Below are 24,257 nucleotides of genomic sequence, written 5' to 3'. Positions count from 1 at the left end.
TTTAAATAAATTTCTCAAGATAATTGAGTGTAAATATTAGAATATCAAACAGCTTGTAGTCTGCCTCTTTAGGTGGGAAGCCTTGAATGAGTGTACAGTGTTGCTGCTAAGTGCTTTGTGTGGTAGCTGTGTTTGTATCACATCTTCAAGTGGAGAGACCTCACTTCCCATGGCTGTTTCATATGTGTTGATTCAAGTTGTGACAGAGTATGTGCCCACATACTGAGTTGTATGATGTAGATACCTCATGTTTGCCATCTGATATCTTATATAAAAGCAGAACTGCATTGTCAGTCAGAATATCTTACATTTCTCTGTGAAATGAAGTAGCAGTTCAGCAAAAAAGGATAAAAGGTGAAGGAAGGAGGAGCTTAGAGAAGAAGAATTCTTTCTCTCACCTCCTTGTCTCTTGGTTAACAAAAGTAAATCACAGCAGATGCAAAATACAGCTCAAAGGGTACTGTTCAGTTCAGCCTGTACTGCTGGTGATTTATCTGTGACAGAGCTCCTGCCAAGGAAAACATACAATTGGAGGGTATGAGCTTCTTGTAATCAATACAAAGCATGGACAGACAAATTTAACTTGGGACCAAGTGAGCTCTTTTCCATTGGTCTCTTTTCCTTTGGTGTAACTCAAGTTGTGCTGTCTGTGATACGTTGCTATAAACAAGAAAACCATTTGTTCCCTAAGGCTGATTTTGGCCTCTAAGTGGGTGATGAGGGCTGTAGCTGTGAATCTGCAGGTAGGTTTTCTGTTACCAAATAAATTACATGACCCGAGTTCTTTATTAGTTATTTTAGTGTCAGAAATGCCTGAAAGAAGTTCATCTGAGTGACAGAAGGAGGCAAAGATACAAGCTCTTGGCAAGATTTTGCAATATGTGCTTATGGTAGTATAGGAGCTGAATTGACACATAGTCTGCTTGTCTATCCACACCATTTTACTGTGTCTCTCACTTAGTTTGGACTTTACTGCTTGCCTCATACTTGGCAGTTTTAATTGCACCTATTTCTATGCATGTCACTAACAGGCAGGCTAGTGCAGTGTGAAGCAAGGGCCACATAAGCCCACCAAACCAGGGGGGTCTGCCAATGCTTCACCTATCCGCAGACCTCTGCTCACACAACCAACCATGCACTAATCACTCTGGGTGCATGTTCAGAAGCTTGTTGAGTAAGGAACCAAGAAGGTGTGACGAGTGCATTACCACCACATCCCAGGTTTAGCAGATGATGCAAAATAAGACATTAGGAAATAAATGGTAAGACTGATTGCTACAGTACTTTACATCGCACTGTTTATGTAAAAATACTGATCTGGACATGTGCGATGGTGCCGCATCAAAATGGTTTTGATGCATCAAAATCTTTCCTATGGTCCTGTAAGCTACTCAAATTCTCGCTGCATTAGAAAGTTTTAATAACTAATTATGTTCACCGAAGTAAGAAAAGAACAAAGTGATTAGGATGCAATTGTGGAACTCACTGAGTGGCAGGAAATTGTTTGCTGATGGATGCTTTACTTTCCCGTGCATTTTGCAGTGTCTGTGTCTTGGTGTCTGTTAAGTTCCTTATTCTGAAAATATTTATCTTAATTATTATAGCTAGAGACTAATTGTCAAGTTCCATTTTTTTGGTCGTTTGTTAGCGAGCGAACATAAAAGCACTTGGAAGCTCTAATAGTGTGAGTGGGGTAATTAGTTACAAGTGAGAGAGAACAAGCAATTTGAAAAGGCATTACAGGTTTTTTCCCACCTTTCTCATCTGAGAGCTGTAAGATGCTTGATTAAAATCAGCAGTAAAAATACATCACTGGAATGAAGCAGTGTTTTTGTGATGAAGTACAGGTGTTTTATTAAACGTTCTGTGGTCCAAGCTGGTGGGCTTTTCCCCCCTCTCCCCTGCACTACAGGTCATGCTACCAAATGGACAGCAGCCATGGCTGAAAAAGGACTTTGCAAGATAGTACGAACCTTATCAAACTTCAGGCTTCCCAGGATTTGAGGCTCAAGCTCTCAGCTGTATAAACCAACACTTGGTTTCTCAATGTCAATTAGACTGCACCGATGGGAATGGGATGAGAATGGCATGGTCTGTCAGTGTTAGCTGATCCAGTTGTTTGTCATAACCCACACAGCACATTAGGGACTGTAGCTCACACAACTACGCAGAACGGTACCCATCTTGCTAGAAGAGAGAGCCTGTGTGGTTTTGAATGTCATAACTCCTGCTGACCCATCTCCTTGTTTTACCGACCGTGTGGATGTGTTTGTTATTGGCAACGCATACTGATTAAAAAAAAGGTTAAGTAGCCCACAGCCATAGATGAAGGTTATAGCGGATGTGGGTCTTACCCAGGATGTTCCGAGTCAAGACAAATGCCTTGGGCTGCTTGTCGTCTTGATTCTGAATCAACTAAACCAAAACATACTGCTGGAAAAATAGGACTCTAAAATCAAGGGAAGTATTTTTCTAGTAGTTTTCGTCTGTTCCAGGTGACACTAAACATAAATCATGAATTATTTCCAGCTTAAAAATGGAGAATATTTTAATAAAATACATAAAATTAGCCTACTTAGAGGAGGAAGTCATATTCTTGTTGAGACTAAAGCTAAAAGAAGTTAGGCTTCAAAGAAGCCCTTACCTTACTTCAGAAATGTATAGTCTTGTTTTAGCACCAGTTTGGTTACAGTGCCTCTGCAGGGTTGAAGGGTTTTTCCTTATAGACCACTGATATATTTATTTGGCCTTACTGCACCTTCCAGTCACAGGAGGAGCAGACAGAAAGGGTCTAATGATGAACCTGTGTTGCAGGTGAGGGGTAGTGGCATGTCTGGTTTATGGGTGAACTTTAGCCTGAGTGGAACTAAGCAAGGATGATCTGCAGGAATCATCTACTTGAAATGTTCCTGGTCTCAGAAAGAGGAGGAGACTGGGAATCTGAGACAAAGGATCCTGCTTGTTACTTGTATGAGAAATTTCTAGGATAAGAAATGCTGTAATGGGAATACTACCTGAAGCTCAAACAAAAGAATGAGATGTTGAAAAATGCAGAGTTCTTTCTGGTGACTTTCAAAGGTGAATGTTCCTGCCCTAATTTCTCGTATTTCTTGCTCCTAGAAGAAAAAATGTCAGATGGGATGAGGAGTATTTGTGTAGCCACAGTTGACATTTTTAGAGTCACTAGATGGTATTTAGACCTGGATGACTAAAAATGCTATGGTTTATGCTTATGCAGGAAACATTTTTGGCTTTTAAATGTATGAATCAGTGGGGAATTAAATATGTATCAGATTAAATTCTAAATTTGGAAATGTTTGATGTATGCACATACGGATGGCACTGGGACAGATATCAAGAGGACTGGAATTGTTGGTTAGCCAAACGAGCTCTTCCTATGGAGTTCACTTTCTATACTCCACGATTCTGTGGGATTTGCCTAAGGTCTCAGGAGATGGTGGAATAGCTGTTGGAAGTACCCTTTTTTTGTACACCAGCATGACTCCAGAAGGGAAGGGGGGACTGAGGAGAGATACAGTGAATAGATTTCCACTGTATTAGGTTGTCAATTATTTAAAAATAATCTCTTCCTTCTTTCCCTAGATGGCATATTAATGTCTTTTTTTGTTGTGTTTCATTGTTTCTCTGACAGAGTTGTCATCAAACCAAGGGAGAATTTGTATCTTAGAGCTACTACAGGAAAGGAACACTATAAAAGGTATTGTTTTCTGCACTTGCTCACTAAGTATTTTGCTGCTTTGTTATTATGTGTGTTCTTAAATCGTCCTTTTATTAAATTACCTTTACACCTCTCAGATTTGTTAGTCTGTATGCTATTGAAGGCCAACTAACATTTGCTTTACAATAGTGATTGAATGGTTGAGAGGCAGAAAGTAAGGAAATATACCCATGAGAGCTGAGGCACTGAGAGTAAAATTCAAGTGCCAGCTGAGGTATACAGGGATGACAGTTTTCTCTTTTGTGACTTCACACCATCTCTGATTGACATCTCCCTTTCTTGTTTCCCATAGAAATCCCCATTTCATTTCACTCTACCCCTGACAGAGCAGAGAATGTCTCTTACTGTGCAACTCCTTTCTATGGCCATATTTACAGCAGGTGGAATCTTTCCGCCTGAAACAGAGCATTCCCTTCCTGTTCTCTTCCTGTGCTTTCCTAGGGTGTGCCTGTACCTGAACAAGCTTTACTTAAAGGCTATGATTATGTCTTGCATTCCACCTCCTTCTGCAGTAAGGGTCATGCTCTTAAGATGTTTTTTCCTCTCTCTATTCTCTCCCTGCCAACTATGTCTTGGCTTTTCTCTGCTTGCTTAAAGGATGACCACAGGCATTTTCAGCTGCTGTGAATTCAGCTCAATGCTTTTGTCTGCCTTTTAAATCTGGAGGCTTGGTGGTGAATAATGGGATTAAATATTAAAGTATTCTGTTTGTTTTCCTGAAATATGACTCCCTTCTGTGTACTGCTTTATTTTTCTCGGTGTAGGTGGATTATAGTTTTTTAGCCAAGCATTCTTCGAAAATAATCCTCTGAATAACAAGTATCATGTTACTGATTTTTTATGAAGTTCTTAACATTTTAATTTGATTAGTTTTTAGATTAAACATTGTACCTTTTATATATGTCAAAACCAAAAGCATGTATAGCCCACTTAAAGTTCCATAGCTGTTTGTAGGAAGGATTCTTAACAGTTTACATTGCGTTCACTGTTTAAACTGTTTACTACTTATCTCTGTTATTCATATGGTCTTAATGGAATGGCTTAAAAGTGTTTATTATAGCTGGAATGCATTCCTGTTTAGACAGTGCAGGATTTTAATTTTGATAGAACAGAGGGCATTTGTTTTAAGTATTTGCAGTAGTTAGACAGTTAAAGCAGAATGATGACTTTTCCCCACTCAGCACCGTTATCAGTAGAATGGTTATGAAAAAAGGGATGTTTGAATAGAAAGTTGGTTCTTGGAGCAGATTTTCAGTGGTCTGGAAGAAATATTTCTGCTTCCGATTAACTGTAATTAGGCACTAGTGGTAGTGCATTCCTGGAAAGAAGAAATATTGATGGGTGATACAAGCTAGAAAAAGTATTAAGATTTAGTCAAAGATAGAGAAGTAGGATAGCCTTGGGAGGAATGAGGTCAGTGTCTAACTACAGCTATTTGGAAGAAAATGATCTGTACAAAAGACAATTGATAATGACCCCCTAAAATCCAGTACTTCCTGGAATTCCTACCGATTTTCATATCAGTGTCAACCTCAGCACAAAAGACATAGTTTAAACGTGGTAATTGTCTAGTTGAAATGGGAATTTATCATAAGGTCAAATCCAGAAGAGGTTTCGCGGTCATGAAAAGCAGGATAGGGGAAAGGGGAATCCCTAGAAGTTCACTACGTGTGTTGGTATGTTGCCAGTGCCAAGGTTGTGGGGACCTCTGCCAGCCTCCCAGCTGCCTACAGAGCGGAAGGGAAATACGGTACCCCTGTGCTGCGTGAGCAGCTGTAGGGTTGCTGACTCATAGCAAGCTGCTTGACTGTGTCTTCAGAGCCACTGATGGAAGGAACTTGCAGAAAAATCTCCCTAGCTGATGTGGGAAACAGATTATTCTAGCTGATGTTTTCCTAAAAGGGAAATTCAGCTTGAACAAAAGATCTACCAGGGAAAAATTCAGCGCAAAAGTTTAAATTTTTATAGACCTACAAGCCGATGAATACGAAGCTCTTCTAATAAAGATATGGATCTTAGTTGTGAAAATTGCTACTTGAAGTGATGTAATAAAAATAGTTCTTGATGAGTGCATGAATGTAACACTTTGCAGACTAAGCACAGCACTGCATTTCTTTTTCGTGCAAGTGAAGATCTAAATGAGTAAAGAATGCATGAGTCTGGCCTAATCAATGGGGTTACTATGGCATTTTACCCAATTATATGAAAAAGGCATGTCCTGAACATTATTCTCTGAAGGCTGTGCTGACTGTCAGTTTAACCCCAAAGAAGCCAATATGCTTGGCTAATACAGTAGAAGATGCTTCTGAGTGAAGATTTCTGCTTTGAAGATTCAGCTATGTCTTGTACCTGGAAACAGAGATGTAAATTTGTCAGTTTTCTTGACATTGTTTCTGACCCTCAGATTGGAAGCAGTGTTCTGAAGTAGGATATTTTTGAGTGTATAATGAAGAGTGTGTAATCTGTTGAGAGACATTACATGCCAAAATCTATCATATGGAATGATGAGACTCTCCGAAACTGTCACTAAAATGTGTCTGGTTTTCCTGACTTTATATGTTTATGCGTGAGCTGGATGATTATTCAAGACATCAGATGAGCTAAGTACTTTTGTTTTGCTCAGATATTATTTATTAGTTCTCAAATGCATGTTTGCCTTGTAACACTGAAAAGCTGTGGTGTTAATCAGCACAAACTTGGATTGCATCCTAAATTTACAAGGGTAAAATGAACTTGGATTGCATTTTAAATTTATAGATGCCGAAACAGTGAAGGTTCTATCACTGCATATACAATTGCAGAAAGCAGATCTATAGTTCAGGTCTAATGGAGTAGGTTTACTTAGTGCTTCAGGCTTCTAAATTTAGCGTAGTGAAATAAATACTTGATTTAGAATGAGACAGATGTTACTGGAGAGAATTAGAGCTGCTTGTGGGCCTCATTCTGTATCTTCCCTCTTTTTTTTATATTGCTTTAATCTCCTCTTCATTGATACTGTTCCTGCTTTAAAGCAATGTGAGGTCAAAATCTGGTTGTTTTTAATGAGAGGTTGAAATACGAGAGAGTAATGCAGTAGGACTGGTAAGCAGCTAATAAAATTCATTTGATTTAGTAGCTTCAAGAATTAGATGGGAATATTGACATTGTTGCTTTCCTGTTTCTACTCATTTTCAGTTCCCTAGCAGAGCAGTAGAGCAGCCACAAGATGTGGCTGCGAGAGTTAAGCAAGACACACATTTAGCAAAAATGGAGAGGGTTTTTGGTTTGGGTTTTCTCCTGAAAGCAGTAAGAAAACCACAAGGAAGATGCTGATCTGAACACTTCAGAACTGTGATTTTTGGTTTTTTCTTTCCCCTAGCAATGCCTGTTTGTTTATTGGCCTAAAATGCTGTGGGCGATATCAAGTGTTTCATTCAGATGGGTTAAAAGATCTATTTCCTTTTTGATGCATTTAGTTGCATTAATCTTAAAAGTAGTAATTGGAAATGCCCTCATAAACCCTGAGATTGAAGCCCTAGAATTAAGCCCAATTCGTTATTACCCAGGAATGTAGCTATACAGTTTTATTAGCCTTTCTTCTACTGTAATCTATGGATCTCATTTAGCTGCATGCAGCCCTGTTCTTCTGAAACATAAAAGGAAGGAAATCTCACAATAGACTGAAATAAATTATCTCTGTGTGTTAATCTACATGTAAAACATCCAAGCCCACTTCTCTAAAGGAAGATAGTTTACTGATAGGCAAAGCTTGACTGTGTGCTTTGGATACAGGAATTAAATGGATTTTAATTTTGGTCTGCAGAGTACTATTTATAGGATCAATTAACTCCTCATGGTTGGGATAAGTCATTTGACACATCTGTTGCTGAGCTTAAACCCTCACTGTTCCATGGGGTCACAGTTGGATTTTTTCCTCTCATCTCAAACCATGTAGTAAAATGATGATATTCCAGTCAACGGCAGTCAGGTTAAATACAGCTCCTACCAACACCACGACTGGAGCATTTGGAATAGATCAAGCAGGCCGTTGGTCCACCTAACTGTAGAGCTGACCTGGTCTTTTGTTGCTTGCCATTATGTTATTTAGTTTATCTGTTAGAAGATGACACAATAGTATCTTTCATAAGTTAGAAGATGACACAATAGTATCTTTCATAAAAGGATTATTATGATCATCTGCAGCATTTTCCAGCCTTGATGTAGTATTTCAGTTACTCTATTTTGCCAGTGGTCTGGCTATGGAAATTGCTGCCTACCCACTGACTCCCTTGTTCCTGTGTTTTGTGAAGTGAAGACTTAATGCTTGTAAATATATTACTGTTCTCAGCTGTAGATCTCTGAAAGAGTTTCAGGCTGCGTTCCTGTCAGTAGCTTTTTTCTTAAATTGGAAGCCCTTTTGCTAGTACTCAGAACATCCAGAAGCCAAAAAAAGTAAGGATATTAGTATATTATTTAGTGAAAACTTTTCAAGTATTCTGTGTCAGTAACTGCATAAAGTTATAGCAGTTTATTCATATGATTGGCTTATTTGTGGCCAAATTATATTGTATATTAATGAAGCCAAGATTTAAAATGCTAGGGGAGGATCTAGGGAATGAAGTTATGAACTGTGCTGCTTCTGATCTCTATCTTTCTTTTGTTCTCATTGAAATGGCCCTGTTCTAAAAATATATATATTGATTTTTTATGGCTCTACTTGCAAGGTGGCCTCCGCAGTAAGGAAGTGTTTCTGTTAAAAATGCTATCAGACACAGTCCGTCCATACAGCCCTACAGGCCGCAATGCCTAGAGTTACCATAATGCCTGGTATTATCTAGCAGCTGTAGAAGCTTCTTGAGGGTTTTCTCCCTATCTACTTGATTGACAGTATTCCAGGAGAATGGTTATAGTGGCATTTTCTACTCAATAGAAGTTTGCAGATTATCTGCTTCCACTCACAGCAGCTCTAGTGTCTGTTGGTGTTGTTGAGAATCAGACTGAGGTCAGGGAATGTGCTGAGGCTTGGTACATATATCTTCTGCTAAAAGCAGCTATGGGAGAAGTTGGAAACCTGAATACACATGAATCAGAAAGGGACCACAAAGTGTGATCCATTTTTAAGTAGTATTCCTTACTGATTTCAGTTGGGGAGACCATTGAAAAATCAATGATATGCAGCAGCTTTAGAATGCAATGACATGTGTTCTGGGGTGTTAAAGTGATGGCCTATGAGGAAATCAAGCTGGTAGCAGTTATGTTAGGAAAGTTCCAAGGCAGGAGAAAATGGGTCAGAGGTTTGCGAAGCAGCAAATTTACTATTCATATTCCAAGAGAGATAGCAAAGTATGATCTTATTCATTCTTCATTCATTTTAACTTCCAATTTGCATTTTATTTCTATAGAAACCCCAAAAATATAAAGAAAAATAAAACACAGGCCTGTTCAGTATAATGTACAGTATTAAGCAAACAGAATCGCTGAAATTATCAAAATATTCTGAATTTTTCCATGAGATTTGTGCTCAGCAGGTTACTTCAGACTTGGCTTTTTGATATAAGGGGGAGGGAAATGCTGTCTTCCAAATGCTGCCTAACTAAAGTAGATAAATAGAAATTAAGTTGTGCAAACAGTGATTCTCTTCGTGTAGGGAATGAAGTGTGAATGATGCTAATATTTTCATGGTTGCAGCTGAGCTGACAGAATTAATACTTATTGAGACAGAGCAATAGCAAGGGGTTCTGTAACATTGGAATTCAGCAGACACATACTGAAGTCAGAATTCAGCCATCTCTACCTTGATCCTTATCTTTGAGTTTTTAAAAAAACCTGTTCTACCTAGACACTCGTTTGAAAAGGTATGAGGAATGTTTGTTTACACAGAGAATTCACAGTGCACAGCATGAATTTATAGTGTCTATCACATACCCCATTACACCTTAGTGTGGACACTTAGTAGGTGTTGAGGTAACATGACACCTCTTTGCTGTGCTGTTTCATGCTTAATTAACACCAACTCTTATGTTTGAAGGAGTGTGGCATAATGAGTGCTCTGTGACAGAAGAGTTCAGCTTGGTCAGTGTAGAGAACTTCTTAGGTCCTGGAAAGCAGGAGCTCTGCTTCACAAAGGTGCTGCTACACTGTTCTGGTCTATGAGTGATAAATTTCAAGGAGAAATTAATTTTTTTTACGTTGGGTAAAAGTAATCATAGGCTAAAACATTTACTTTTAAAATTGCCCATATAAAAATACTTCAATTTGACGCTTAATACATTACTGAATTATTTGTGCTATTACATGTATGCAGTTGTTAGAAAGGTGTTCTGTATTCCTCTAATTTATTTTCCTTTCCATTTGGGAGTACAGCATAGCAATTGAAATGTATCTTATTAGGGAAATAGAGCAATAGAGCTACAGTATAATTAAAGTTGTTCAGGCACAATGTATCACCAAGTCCTGAAAGCACTGCATGGGATTTTAGAAGGAAAACCCAAAAAATTCCCAATAACTGACAGCTGAAGTGAGGAATCATTACCAAAGGAAAGCTGTAGAAAGATGGCTGGTGTCATTTAAATATGCACTGGTTAATCCACAAGAGGGTTGGTGTTAGATATAAGAAAATGCTGTATTCTTGTTTTGCTAAGAACTGTATCTTTTGTAAGGAAATACGATTGCAGTGTAATTAACTTAGAAGTTAATTGAAGTATTAATTTTTAAATGGACTGGGAACCATTATGGTAAGATGGGAGATGCTGTGGCACTACTGACCAGAGCCTGTTCTGTAGTGAAGTACTCCAGCTGCATTGCGCATACAAAGATGTGTGTGTGCCTGGATTCTTTTCTTGGGGTTGCCAAACCCAGATCATAGTAGGATATTCTGCCAATTTATTTGCAGCATTTATTTCTACTAAACGATTCCTGCAGGATATCAGATGAAATTTCCTACTGATGTAAAACCTTAAATATTACACATTGACATTTCTTCTGCAATAATAGAACTGGTGAGCTGCACAGTTATTGCTGTGTCCTTAAGATCCAAAGTTCCTTCTCAAGGAGTTTTCCTGTTAGCATTTCCTCTGCCCTTGTTCCTTGCCTAGTCTAAGCCTTGTTTCACAGACTGCTTCTGTCCAAAGGAACAAAAAAACCCTGACCAGGGTTTTTTTTTTGTTTCTTTTGACACCAGCACAGTATGTCTGTCTGTGCCTATGAGAGAACTACATTGAAATAGCTTTCTTTGTGAATTCCTCATTGCTATTCATTGGTGGAGATTGTCACGTAAGGGTCAAATTAGAACTCAGTCAACCAGAGCAGCAACGAGGGGAGCCAGGCTCAAGATAGATTTCACCATAAGGTCTGAGAAGCAGTTTTATTTTAATTTGCTACATGTAATATATAGATATTTTACTTTATTTAGCAGTGTGTTGCTCTTTTGTCTGTAGAAACTGAATTATGCTTATGTAGGCTCTGTGGTCATTTACTTGACAATTAGTCTTTCATTCTGCCTCCCGACTTTTATCTTTGGGCATATCTTTGCATGGTTTTGTTATATGTAGCAAGTTTTAAGCATAGAATTTACTTCTGTTAGTTTAAGAAAGAACAAGTTTTCTTGCATGGTGGTTCCATGCCCTTTGAGATTGGAGCCATGCAAAGAAAGGCTCATATTTCTGGTAACTTGGCTGGAACACAGGAAATTGTGTTTATGCTGGCTTCAGGAAGGCAGACAGTACCTGGTCAAGCATAAGATCTGCTAGGGCAAAATTACTCTCTAAAAATGTTCTATAATATTTGAACCAGCAAAGTGAGTTTGTACTGGCTCTGCATTTCATACCGTGTGGTTGAAGCATTTTTGATGTGGTAGTAGCTTAAAACTGGATGTACTGCTTCATAGAATCACAGCTTTGTGAAATGGATTCTGTTCTGTATGTTCTCCAGCAAAAACAGGCACTAAATTTGCATTCACTGACCCAGAGAAGTTTGGGTGCTAAATGTTTTAAGACAAAACAGATCAGAAACTTAGAGCTACAGAGATGATCTAATATCCAAAAACTTACTTTCACTTGGGTTTCAGATGGGATTAGATTACAGACAGGTAGAACAAATAAAGGGGTATTAAGCTATTGTGCGGTGTGCTTCTCTTAGAAATGAATGTACTCTCTACCAGCTATCTATGAAATGGTCTTGAGCCATTTGGGGGCTCGTACATCAGACATGGGGCCTAAAGTTGCATGCCGAAATAATTATTCTCATTTCTGAGATAATCGTGTTAGGTTTCTGTGTTTTAAAATGGTTGGCTACAATATCCAGTTTTATAACATTCAGAATCCTCGCTCCAGTCCTGAATTTTCCTTGACTGAGGACATTAACAGTAAGTCTCACAGGAACATGCAAGTATTGACCACTGATAACAAATCAGATTAACCAGTTGTTTGGGGGGGTTTTATTTCCTTAGGAGTCTCAGGATTGGCTTCTCTGAATATTATTTCTTTTTCCTCCAGCTTATGAGGAAAATGGCATAATAAATTATTTATGCAACATAATGAGGGGAACCTGGCAGATGTCTGTGTACAGAAGAGCCTGTAATACCTTATTAACTAACTGTCTTCTCTTTCCTCTCTCTTGCAGCTGATTCTGCTTAAGGCTGCTCTCCTGCTCTGTCTATACTTTCCTAGTCTTAGTGGGTGATGTGACAGCAGCTCTAACATTCAGACCCCAGTAATCCAATAGGTGTGTATTACTTGGTTTTCTCTGCATGCTTTCTGAAACTGCATGGGGGATAACAGTCATTTTGTGCTACTCATCTCTTATGGCACTTCAGGGTGAAAATATAATTAGCATGCGTTACGCTTCAGTTCCACAGATTATTTAAGCCCCAGTTTTGCTCTTTTTCTGATGGGTTTTATTCTGTGTAGAAGCACATTGCAGCTGTTTCCATGCATGCTCACAAGTGTTCATGTTCGCCCCTACAGCTGCTGATTTGCTGTATGTATAAGCTTCTTGTTGCTCATCATGGTACCGTCTCTCACCAGCAGGACTCAGTAGACTTGATTTGGGCTGGGAGAGAGCAATAGTGGGATAGCTGTGCTCAGTATTCAGACTGTTGAACCTGAGAAATATCCGGTGTGCACCAAGAACCACTTTCTCTCTTACTGAGAGAAGCCTCTGTGATGTTCTGTAGCTGACTTGGTGGACATTGCTCCCTTCAAACACACCTCACTCAAGTACCTGATTGCCTTAGGCAGGCAGAATACTTTGAAAAGTGCAGGGGATTTCAGGTTTTCCATGGCTGTTAGGATTTAGGTGCTCAAATCTCACAGAACTTGACCCCTCTTAATCAAAAGGGCCCTTTAAAATCTCTTGACCAGCAGCTACATCCTATATTAGCAAAATTAGTGTGCAGAGGTAACTCACTTCTTTCACAAATACCATGACTTTGGGCATGTCCGTGTTTCCAAGAGACTTCAAACATCCTTGGGCATCAGCTGGGTTATTAGTAGGGTGTGGGGCCCCTGCCTTGCCTCTTTGCACCGGGGTGATTTTCATCCCTATTGAGCAGTTAAACTGTATTGACTTGTAAGAAGCCTTTTGATGCATTAGTTCTTCATAGGAACAGTCAGAAAAAACGGATCCTCTTACTTTGCTCTAACTCCAGTGCAACACCAATATATTTAGAGTCATGTAGGCAGGAGAGAGATTTGCTGCTGTCAGCATAGCCTTTGACATTCTGTAGGCAAGTGTTTGCTGTGTTTAGAAATGCAGCCTAAGGAATAATCTTTACCTGGCTGCTATAGGTTTCATATTTTCATTTATTTATATCCTTTTCAATGCACTTCAATTTATTTACAAATGGTAGCAAATTGCATGTGGCGGCCTGAGTAACTAACTTGTGAGTCAGTACTTTTATTTTTTACCTCTAGTCTAGACTGCTGATAATGTAGATTGTTGAAACCCTGGGTAAATAATTGGGAGTGTGATCAACAGCAAGCAAGTATTTATCTGCTAATAAAGCATTTAAAATGCAGAAGTCTTTGTCCAACAGTTCTTAAAAGGCAGTTATTGGTCCTGCTGCTGTTTCTGCACAGCAGTTAGGGTTTTTATGGTCACTAATTGTACATCTTAAAATTCAGTTTATTTTCTGCCTGTGTTTTTCTTTGCACAGAGAAAAGCAGCACAATATTTATGGTTGTAAGGAGGTTAACATTATATTTTCTGCATGGAGATCTCTGTAGCTCTCTAGAGATTTGTACCATTTATAGAACCCCAAACTCCTAGGTTCTCTCATGTGTGACACCAAAGGCTTATAGCTCATTAAGGATTTCCTGAATGGGATCATTTTGAAAGTTACATACCAGCTCAGTCATCAACTGTAACTTTTATTATTAAAGCTGTTACTGCTTCAGAATCTGTATTGAGGGAGGTGCTTCTTGAATTTTCATGTGCTTTTCCTTAGATGAGAAACTTGCATGATATATGCTAAAGAGAGCCCGGGTTTTTTAGATTTACTGTGATTTACAACTTACAATCTTCCTACATCTCTCCTTGATTCACTATTTGAAATTGGTCCATAGAATTACCCAGCCTCTTGGGCCCCCAGAAGTTAACATCAATTTATGTGTGAGGAGGAGCTGTTTTTAGCTGCAGACAGTGAATGGCCTGAAAGCTGGACCCCTCAGGGAGCGATTGAGGAAACTTGAGATCCTGCTCAGCAGCACCTCTCAGGGGCCTGTCTCCACTCATTAATCCCTGACCCATCCAGATTCTTTACTGTTTCTTGGGCCTGGAGCAGCTCCTCATCTGAAAAGTATTTGGATCTGTGTGTCAGTCAGGCTGTTCCTCTGCTCTAGCATAAGAGCAGTGACAGTTAGTAACCAGGTAGCTGCCTTTATGAATTTACAGTTGGAAATGCTTCTCCACCTTAACACCCATGTATGCTTTTCCCAACATTTGGCTAGTGCCTGGGTCTGTGAAGTCCCACTTCTTTCACACTCCCTCTGAGGAAACTCAGAGCATGTCTGCACTACTGGGAGGAAAGACAACAAACAGAGCTGTCTCCATCTGTGCAAAGCATGGAAGCACAAAAGCAGAAGCATACAAGTTGGCTGTGCATGAGCCACCTTAGGTCTAGAAAGTCTGACTGTGTTTATGTGTAGCTGTGCCAGGGCTAAATCATGCTGAGACACAGCAGGTGAGTCACGCGGTCCTGTCCTGCATTACACAGGCTGCCCATGAGTCTCACTGTCCTTTGAGATGGTTGTGATTCTTCTTTGCAGAAACCAATGTACTCTCTGAAGCTCTTATAGACTTTTAATAATCTAGCAAAACAAGATTGAGTGTGGGAGGTCTCTGGAGTTGACAGCTAGGTCTATATTTGACTAGTTTGCGACACCTGGAAAACCCTTTGGTGGTTTTTGGTTTTCTCTCAGACACTCAATAGAGGTTAAATCAATGCATGAATGAGAAAAGGCACTTCTGCTTACTGGTCTGAAAATAGGAAAGCCTTGGACCATGGCTATATGTAAACATTATGAGATTAATACATGGTAATCCTTATGCTGTTTCCAACATTATTTCATATGTCCCTGATTCCTTTCAACCGTACCTAGGAGTTAACAATGAATCACAGGGCTATTGGCAGGTTATTTGCTTTGAAGCCAAGGTGTGTGCCATTGGGTTCGGGTCTGTTACTTCTGCTCCAGTGTCTTTTGGGCCTGTTTGATAATTTCAACCATGTATGACAAAAGAAGAGACAAAAAGAGACCTTGAGCCTACATAAGAGCTTCCAACAAACTGAGCATGCAGCTTATTATCTACTAATTTCCCTTGTTTGGGAACGTAACAGTATGTGACCACATCATCATTAGCTACCAGAGAATCAGTGCAAAAGATAGACCTGGTTAATGTAACAGTCATGGAAAACTCATCAGTTGAGAGAGTGTGCATCATCTAAAGGCGCTGAAAGATGAAATGCAAAGCTTCTGGAAAACCAGGGCTTGGTACTATCAGTGCTCGTGGAAATCCTTGCTGGAAAGCAACGAATCTCTGACAGCAGGAAGAATCACTTCCAATTTGCACATCAAAGGACAATTTCTAGGGACTTCAAGCTAGCACAGGGTATGAACTCTTGAATTACAGGAGCTAGAGCAAATTCTGCCTCTGTACTCATCTCAGAGGTGCTCCAAATAGTTTAGTAGCAAATGGTAGTAAACCAGTTACTTGTTTAGCTTTAGTGAAAGGGTTCTGTTGAAGCCACCATTTAAGCTTATATTGTGTTGCTGATTTTGTTCTCATGAACGCATTTTAAATGATGTTCACATAGATATGTGGAGTTAGTGGGGAGTTTTGCTGCATGGATCATGCAGATGGAGATAGGGTTTTAAATGGAATACTTCATAACCCTGCTAGAAAAGACATAAGGAGAAATATACATCCCATCTCTCTGCTTTAGGAGTTCTTTATCCTGTGTTGAGAGACAAGCAGCCCTGTGTGTTTTCCATGGAAGCTGTTTGATTTTGCCTTTTTCATTTGCATTATTAGGGAACAGCTGCATGAAGGACTGTTCCATTGGCTGCTGCGCTGTAATCATCAAGCACATTTCAACTGCAATTGTACTGTCTGCATTTAAAAATATTTTCCATGTTACAGTGTACTTTAGAAATGAAAACTATTTTTAGCTACTGTCTGCTCAACTGGGGGTGTGGGTGTGGGTGTCCATTCACTTGGAAAAATGGACACCACTGTTTTCTTGTATCATGAAGTTTCTGTCTTCAAAAATGTTAAACTTCTCACTTATGCTGTTCAAGACAGATTCCAGTTGTCTGTAGTGAGAAGGATTGTGTTCCTCATTCCCTCCAAAGCCATATCTGTATTTTTTTGTATTTAAGTATGTTACTGTTTGCACAGTGAAATTAGCTTTGCAGGAGGGATGAAAACCCTTGTCAGAGCATTTTAGCAAAAAGATGAAAGGAATTCAATATAAATTCTCTCCAAGGTGAGCATAGGTTTTTTTTCTTTCTTGAATAGAGAAGCCTTGGATTATTTACTTTTAAGTTAAAATCAGATCAATGGATGGGAAGACAGGCTTTTCAAAGAGCACTGCAGTTTGCTTCTTAGAGTGAGCAGTATTTTAGTAGGGTGACTAACAATGTGCATTTTTATTTCTAACCTCTGACCTGTGCCCTCCCTACCCCTTTACCTAACCCTTTCCATTTGCCCTGGTCAGTTAACAGGCAGGAGCATTTGAAAGCAGTCATGGATGACTATGATATCAGGTCTGCTGCCAGCATTTTAGCATCTGTTAAAGAGCAAGAAGCTCGTTTCGAGCGGCTGACCCGTGCACTTGAGGAAGAGCGGCGCAATGTCTCCTTGCAACTTGAGCGTGCCAATCAGCCAGCAGACCGAATGAGCATGTGCAACATTGGCAATGGTCAGCCACTGGCAACGGCCTGGCAGCAGCTTGTCCTGCAGGTAACAGCCTGCTCCTTTTACCTGTTGCTAGAGTTCACCTATACCAGAATTTCCCATTCCAGAAAGTCAAGTGCATCTTGTTTGTCTTCAGCATTTCATTCTGTGGCTTGTCTTCTGATACCCTAGAGTTGCTGTGCTTCATTGATTGATTTGGTAATTTAGACCTCAGAGGCTTTGCTTAGAAGTTGCTCTTTTAGCTCATGGGTTACTTTTAAACACATATGCATCCTTGAGTATTGAACCCTAAAGAACCATCTTCACACCCTCCTCTAAATCTATGCATTTGCTGTATGTATGGTGATGTGCTGGTGATTGAAAAAGAAGGTTGAATCATAATCTCCATAGAGCACAAAATTTCCATTAGAAATAGTTGGAGTTTGAATAGAGGGAGCAGCATAAAAAGCAGGGATTTCCCTCCTGTGAAGTCCTATTGTTTGTGGAGGGAAGACTTCACAATTTGTTTCTCATGTTTTTTGAATTAATGGAGTTAATTTTAATGATGCAAACTGGTTTTGCGGTATCCACAGATTTCCAAATATTGTTTTGCTTGATATGTGTTCTTTAACTGTGTAAATGTGCAATGACAAACTACTTACAGCTCTAAATTACATAAGCTCGCCAGTCGCTCTGACATGCAAGGTAAGTCATGCAGAAGCAATAGTACCATTTGTGAAGGTCTGCTTCCTAAGAAAACATTGTTCAATTCAGAGAGAAACCCTGGGCTGTGGGGATTCTAAAAGTTGTTTCCCAATTACACCAGACTGTTTTACAATTATACTTGCACTAAGCTGTATTCAGGCAGACTCTACATTATATTATGTTAGCACAGCTCTTCTATTAAGAGCTGCCATGTTTCTGTACGTGTAGATGTTTGAATATGGGCCTTCATGTGAAAGGAGTAGCTTGCGCTTGTTAGGCTGAAAGCCTGACAGTAGCTGGTAGGAGCTTTAGGTTGTTAACCTCTGGTTAGCAGCTGGGCTAGGGAGAGGGGAGATGTGCTTACATAGTAGTTTTCACAGGGAAAGGACAAGTTCACCTTCACTTTTTTCTGAATGACTTTGTGCAAAGTGCTTGATTAATAGCTCCAGAATGAAATTCCTTATCCACAAAACTGATGAAGCATGAATTTTCTGCAATGTTACAGCTTAAGGTCTAACCACTTCCAAGAAAACTTAATAAAAGAGTTTGAAGTTACTGGGGTCTACGTGACTCTTATGGAGAAACACCCCTGTAAGTGACCCCACACTGAATCTGTGTACACCCAGCTCACTGCCACTGTGCAAGGGGAGTTTTAGTTCATAAGTAATTAATGCTGAGGTATTTAGAGTAGCTTGTATATGAAATAACATGGTTGAATAGCTAAATATGTACAGTTAAGAATTAATGTGAAGTTATTTGTGTGAATTTTCATTCAATGTATTGAGGGCCAGGTTCTTCCTTGAATTACTAGAATTAAATTCTGTTTAAATGAAGGATGAAAGCTGTAAATTCAGTCTTCTGCAGAATATATCATGATTTCATCTTTATTATTCTATACTGCATTTCCTTGTTAAGAGTACACAAAGCAAAAGGCACTCTACAGTCTGCTATTTCTAAGGATTGCTCATGCACTACAGTGAAATGCAACTATGTGAAGCTGTATTTCAGTGAGGACTGACTGATTTCTGCAGTTTCTGCTGTACTGCTGCCCTATTCAACCTTTTGTTGCAAGTAATATTACAAAATAACTCAAGTGGCAGCTTTCCCATTTGGAAGTCACATAGGTGTTTATATATGATCTAGTTATTCTGAGCAGATTTAGGGGGAAAAAAATGAGGGTTAACTCCATTTTATGAGAATGCCAAATACCCTTTAACAATCCCCACCACCAGGCATCAGTTTTCTTTGTTGGTTGTTTGTCAAAGTGGAAGCTGTCAAAGAGATTTGTTAGAGAAGTGTGTATAGTCAGGGCTTTGTTAACAGTCTCTCTCCATACTTTTCTTGTAATAAATGCTCCCAAACTTACTCCCTTCTTGGAAAAGAAAATTAAGCTTTTTTTTCTTTAATTTTAGAAAAGGAAAAATAGTGTATAGGCAATGTGTATAGGCAATGTGCCAGAAGTGTAACAGCTTCATAAAGTCCTCAAAGACAAAATCAAGGTCTTATGCAAATATTGATTCTAATTAATTCCATAACAATGGCTCCTTGTCCTAGGCAGCCCTTTTAGCCACTTCCTTCAGTTCCTTGGCTGGTGAGTTCTGCCTGTTCATTGTGAATTTAGAGTACTCCAGCAGAACATGTGAGCTGTGGTGTACTTGTTGACGTCTGCTGGGAGTGCATAAGGCATTGTGTCTTTTGGCCCCTGACAAGAAGTATCAGGTCTGCAAATGAGCTCAGGGATGTGCTGGGAGTGCCAAAAGATGCATGCACGGACTTCTTAATGTTACATTGAGAAAGTGTGGAGGGTTTTTCTAAAAAGTATGTTAAAGTTGTTTTTAATGAGTGAAGTTGATTAATTGGGCACATTACACAAATTATTAATGGTTTGTTCAGATACTAATTAGAAATAGCTGAGATTATTGGTTGGAACTTGATGATCTTAAGGTCCTGATGATCTTAAGGTCCTTTCCAACCCTAACTATTCTGTGATTCTTGAATAGGACTTTTTCCCAGAGGGGTTTCTGGGAAATCCTGTCCTCAGGATAAGAGGTTCTAAATATTCATAGAGGTCCTAGACATTGCTGAAATGTCTCCCATTAGTATTAGTGATAGGCTTTTACGGAGGTAATGGTCAAAGCATTATCTCAGCCCACTGCAGAAGGCATTGCCTGCCAAACCTTCTGGCCATGCAGAGGTTTTGGACCTGTCTCTCCTTCCTGGAAGAGGCAATAACCAGCTACTGTCACAGAGACAGGTAGCTTTAACAAGCACTATTTCTGGAGAATGGGGCCACAAGTGCTGTGAGTGGTTAACAAGTGGGCAAATACAACTTCTGCTTTGTGTGGCTTCCCCAGTCTTAAAGGCTGCCATCATTTAGAGCTTGTTGCTGAGTGTAGCATCAGTGACATGACTTAACGTGTTTCAACTCTAGAACTTTGGAAGATATGGAACATTACACACACATTGCTGAGGATTTTGAAGTGGTCAAATGAAGTGTTCTTCCAGACTAAGATCCTTTTAGACAAAAGGTCATTAATTAATCAGTTGAAACCTTTGCATTACTCTAGAAAAATGTATCAGATTTTAATCATAAGGCTTTTATCTAGTTAATTAAAATCTCCTAAAAATCATTCCAGTTTTTAAGGATGATTCTGTTCCATATTTTGGCTTTGAGCTGTGGGAGCCACATGGGTGGCTGTTGTTTGTTCTGAAAGTGCAAATCTGGTTGTGCAAAAAGAGCAGAGCTGTCTGTTAATGTGTATTGGTGTTTACATCTTTAATTTTTTCAATGAAGAATGTAAAATAGTTCTGTTTTGGTTGTTCCAGTATCCCCAGCTGCGGGAGTCTTGGCAGTCTTTGTGTTACCAATGCAGGCGTAATCCAACAGGCATCTAAGTCAGTGGCGAGTAGCACCAATCATGTATCTTCTGCTTGTTAAAGAGCCTGGTTTATAATGTTTTTTATGAGCTTGATAAGTCTTAATACTCTTCATGTGTGAGGTAGTTTAATCTACCTGCTTCTATTTCACTTCTTTTCAAATCAGCCTTCTGCTGCTCTTCACAGCAGGAGCTATGAAGCTGGACAGAGAGAAGGTAGGCGGCAAGGGCATGTGTAGGGTATGTACTGTAGTGGGCTGAATGCACAAAGCTGCAGTGTTATCAAACCATTCAAAGCATAACTTTTTAATAATAAAGAATTTTTTTTTTACTTAAAACATCAGACATGTGAAACTTATTAAACACAAGGCTATATCCTGAGTTGGTTTAAACTGGCATGGTTCCATGGGTTTTAGAGAAGCTCTGACAAGTCTGATCAGCTGGGAGCTGAGCAACAATGTTTGCATTTAAAGATCCTTTCCCCATTGGTGTACATTTATAATCTCCATTCCTCTTAATGTTCATAACCAAAATAAAGTACAGCATTCAATAAACCTCTTTTGCCAACAAATCCACTGTAATTATACTTTGACTTCAATAATTTTGCAGTGACCTGTAGGAATTTGAAGGGGTTCCTGGTATAAAACAGGTAGGTGTTATTCCTCTTCCTAGAGGTAGAAAAGCTGTGGGAGTTGCCAAATCTCACATGGTATAAATAACAGAGATCATCCCCTTGCGTGCTCATGAGTCTTACTTACCAGATCAACTCTTACAGCTGTAACAAGTAACATAAGTTGATCTGAGAAGTCTTTGCATTGACAAAATCATCCAATAATTAAAAACTTACTGCATTTGACTGTTATTTGCATTTTTTCAGGCTCCCTGTGGTGGGTTTGTTCGGGTGTTTTTATGTTTGCTTTTTTTAGATATATCATTCAGTACATTTGGCTAAGATTAAACCCCAAATCTATATCATATATGCATATGAGCTCAGGGATGCACAGAGATTGTGTGTATGCATATCTGTTAGTATAATATGGATATTCTCCCATGCTTTTTACAAAGCCTTTATTTAAAAAGCCTATCGGCATAAATTCACTCTGGTGTACATTTCTTTTCTTAAAATTATATTTTTATTTAAAGCCTGGTGGTATTACATTGTTAGTCTTGCTGCAAGTTTTATTTAAAACTGCTTTACTTTATGGAATACTTTTTACACATCAAACAGTAGTTCCCGTAAGAAGTAAGCTCCATTGTACTTCTGATGCCACAGAACTAGCAAAGGCTGCTGAAGGATGAATAGTGACTGAGCAGTGGCTATTGGTTTGTGGTGATTTCTAGAGGTCTGTCAGTCAACAGCATGGGCCAAGAGACCTGTGACTGCAACTCTGAGTTAAAAATCAGGTTTAGTGACTACTTTCTTCCCCTTAAAGCAGTGATGAAATAGCTCCTTTTGTTTCCAGAAGCAAATCACAAGTTTTGGATGTTTTGACTTTAAACTTCAATCCAAGCAGCATCACTGACAAGTTTTTGACTTGGTATTAGGCCAGCAGTTTCAGAGGTTTCATCCTGTCAATCTGTTGTGCTTTTTCACACCATGTAAGAATTAGGCTTGCTGAAATTCATCGTGGTAAAGTGTGCAAGTACAGTGTATGGGCTGGAATGCCTAATAGTCAAACCAAGCTGAATCAGCATGCTGTGATATCGATGGATATAGCTTAATATCTCATATTTATGTAACTATTACACCTAGTGATATACATTATTATACAGACTGCTCACTTGTCACTTTACAAGCCAGCCTTGTGCATGATTGTGCAACTGCAGTAGATTTAACATGGCATGAATATGGTGTTGCAGGCAGAACTGAGCTTGTTTGTACCTTTTGTAATACTGTGCACAATAATTTGGTGCCTTGGATGTGACTGAGTCAGACTTCTCTGAAATAGGGCTTGTGATTGTGCCATTTATAAGGGCTTATGAATGATTCACTGAAGTCTGCCCTACAGTCATTTCATACTGGCTTAACTCTTTCACTGCACATCTGGAGGTTTTCATTTTTTCTCTCTGTTCTTTAAACTGGAGGAATATAATTTGTGTGATGCCCAGTATGGTAGATTACACTGTAGCAAATACATCTTGTGTAAGTCCTATCTGTGGGTTGTCTCCCTTTATACGTGGCCATCTTCCAAGTGATGGAGTTAGAGCAATGCAAAGTGGTTGCTTCTGAACTAAGGAAATACACACAATAATAAATTGTTTAAATGCAAATCAGGAAAAAACAAAAAAAGTGATGAGCCTTTTGAGTCAGTCTTCTGTCGCTGAGGTCATTATCATTTGCTAAGAGGTATGGTAATAAGCACAGGCTCAAAGTTGCCTATTGTGTTTAATTATTGTCTACATTTAGAACTGGTAAGAACTTTTTTCATGTGTTTCTCCAGGTCTGACATATGCTTGACCATGTGTTTCGATAAACTGATATGCAATTTTGGTGCAAATCTGCCCTAACTTTGTGTTAAACCAGGATACTAACAAAACAGAGTTGAAAGGAAGGCAGATGCATATGTGGAAACGAAGAAATTTAAAAGTAATCACACACTGTTGCTTGAGTTTGGGTTTTTTCCTATTAAAACCCTTGCCAAAAAAGACCTGCAAATCCTCCACCAACAAATGATAGCCCAAAAAGCCATCCTGGAATGTCAGTCATCAACAGACCTATTAAAATCTTATTTTTCTTCATTTTGCAAATGTGATTGTAGCTGCTCAAGGAAAATCAGTAATGGAAAAAAGCTGCAGAATATTCTCATGGTTACAATTGGGATCACTTAATTTCAACTCATGTTCCCAAAAAGTAACACCTGTTTAAAAACTAACACATTTTCCTTTTTCCATTCTTCTAGGCAGGTATTTTGTAGCCCTAATTAAGCACCAATAATAGTCTTTGGTCTTTATGTTAATCTGGGAAACCTGTGACTTCTGCCAAAAAAGGCAATTTTTTGAATGGAGGATCAGTTTCAAGTGAAAAATGAACTTTCAAGCTCACCAGAACACATGGAGGGAATTTAAAAAAATACAGGAGGATTATCTCAATTTGCTTTTCTATCAAGTTCACCTCTCTTACAGCTTGGGCAGAAATAGCTCTTCTGTCTGTATTTCATTGCTTTCATTTAAGATTCTCTGCTCCACACTGACATAGCGCAGGCTGTTAGAATATAGAGACTGTTTCCAGAGCTTTGATAGTAAGAACATGGGTGCATTCATATTGTATATATCTTTGAACATACGCAGAGAAGAAGCAGAAATGGGTTCTGAGCTGCACTGAATCATTGGCTTACCTTTTTACCTCTACCCTATCTCATACTGAGCACAGTTCCATCTTTGTGTGTAAAATTTTATGTAATTAGTTCTAGTTTGTAGTGCCTCTTGGCTTCCTTTGTTGTATAAGGTATTTCTGCTCATATCAAGGGACTGACAGCATGGAAAATTGGGGTTTTTTTTGCCTTACAGGTAAGGTCAGGTACAGACAATAGTGCTGTAGGTTCATGACAGCTCCTGGTGTTACAGCA

General features: G+C 39.1%; 1 protein-coding gene across 5 annotated transcripts in view; it reads left to right on the top strand.

Moving 5' to 3' along the window:
* The window catches only part of ARVCF (ARVCF delta catenin family member), a 278,579-nt gene that overhangs the window by 94,377 nt on the left and 159,945 nt on the right, over positions 1–24,257 (top strand). For 3 of the 5 annotated variants that reach the window (XM_034068130.1, XM_034068129.1, XM_031047772.2), the window contains one exon: positions 3,653–3,718. Coding sequence is in view for 2 of the 5 variants with exons in the window: in XM_034068128.1 (XP_033924019.1) it covers positions 16,961–17,176 (216 nt within the window). In the remaining 3 variants the exon portion in view is untranslated. Of the gene's footprint in view, positions 1–3,652; positions 3,719–16,889; positions 17,177–24,257 lie in introns of those variants that run through there. The other 2 variants (XM_034068128.1, XM_034068127.1) reach the window with 1 other exon arrangement.

This window comes from Melopsittacus undulatus, chromosome 12, assembly GCF_012275295.1.
Source record: "Melopsittacus undulatus isolate bMelUnd1 chromosome 12, bMelUnd1.mat.Z, whole genome shotgun sequence".
NCBI classification, from domain to species: domain Eukaryota; kingdom Metazoa; phylum Chordata; class Aves; order Psittaciformes; family Psittaculidae; genus Melopsittacus; species Melopsittacus undulatus.
Note: the sequence above shows the minus strand (reverse complement) of the source record. Positions and strands in the feature narration are given on the sequence as shown.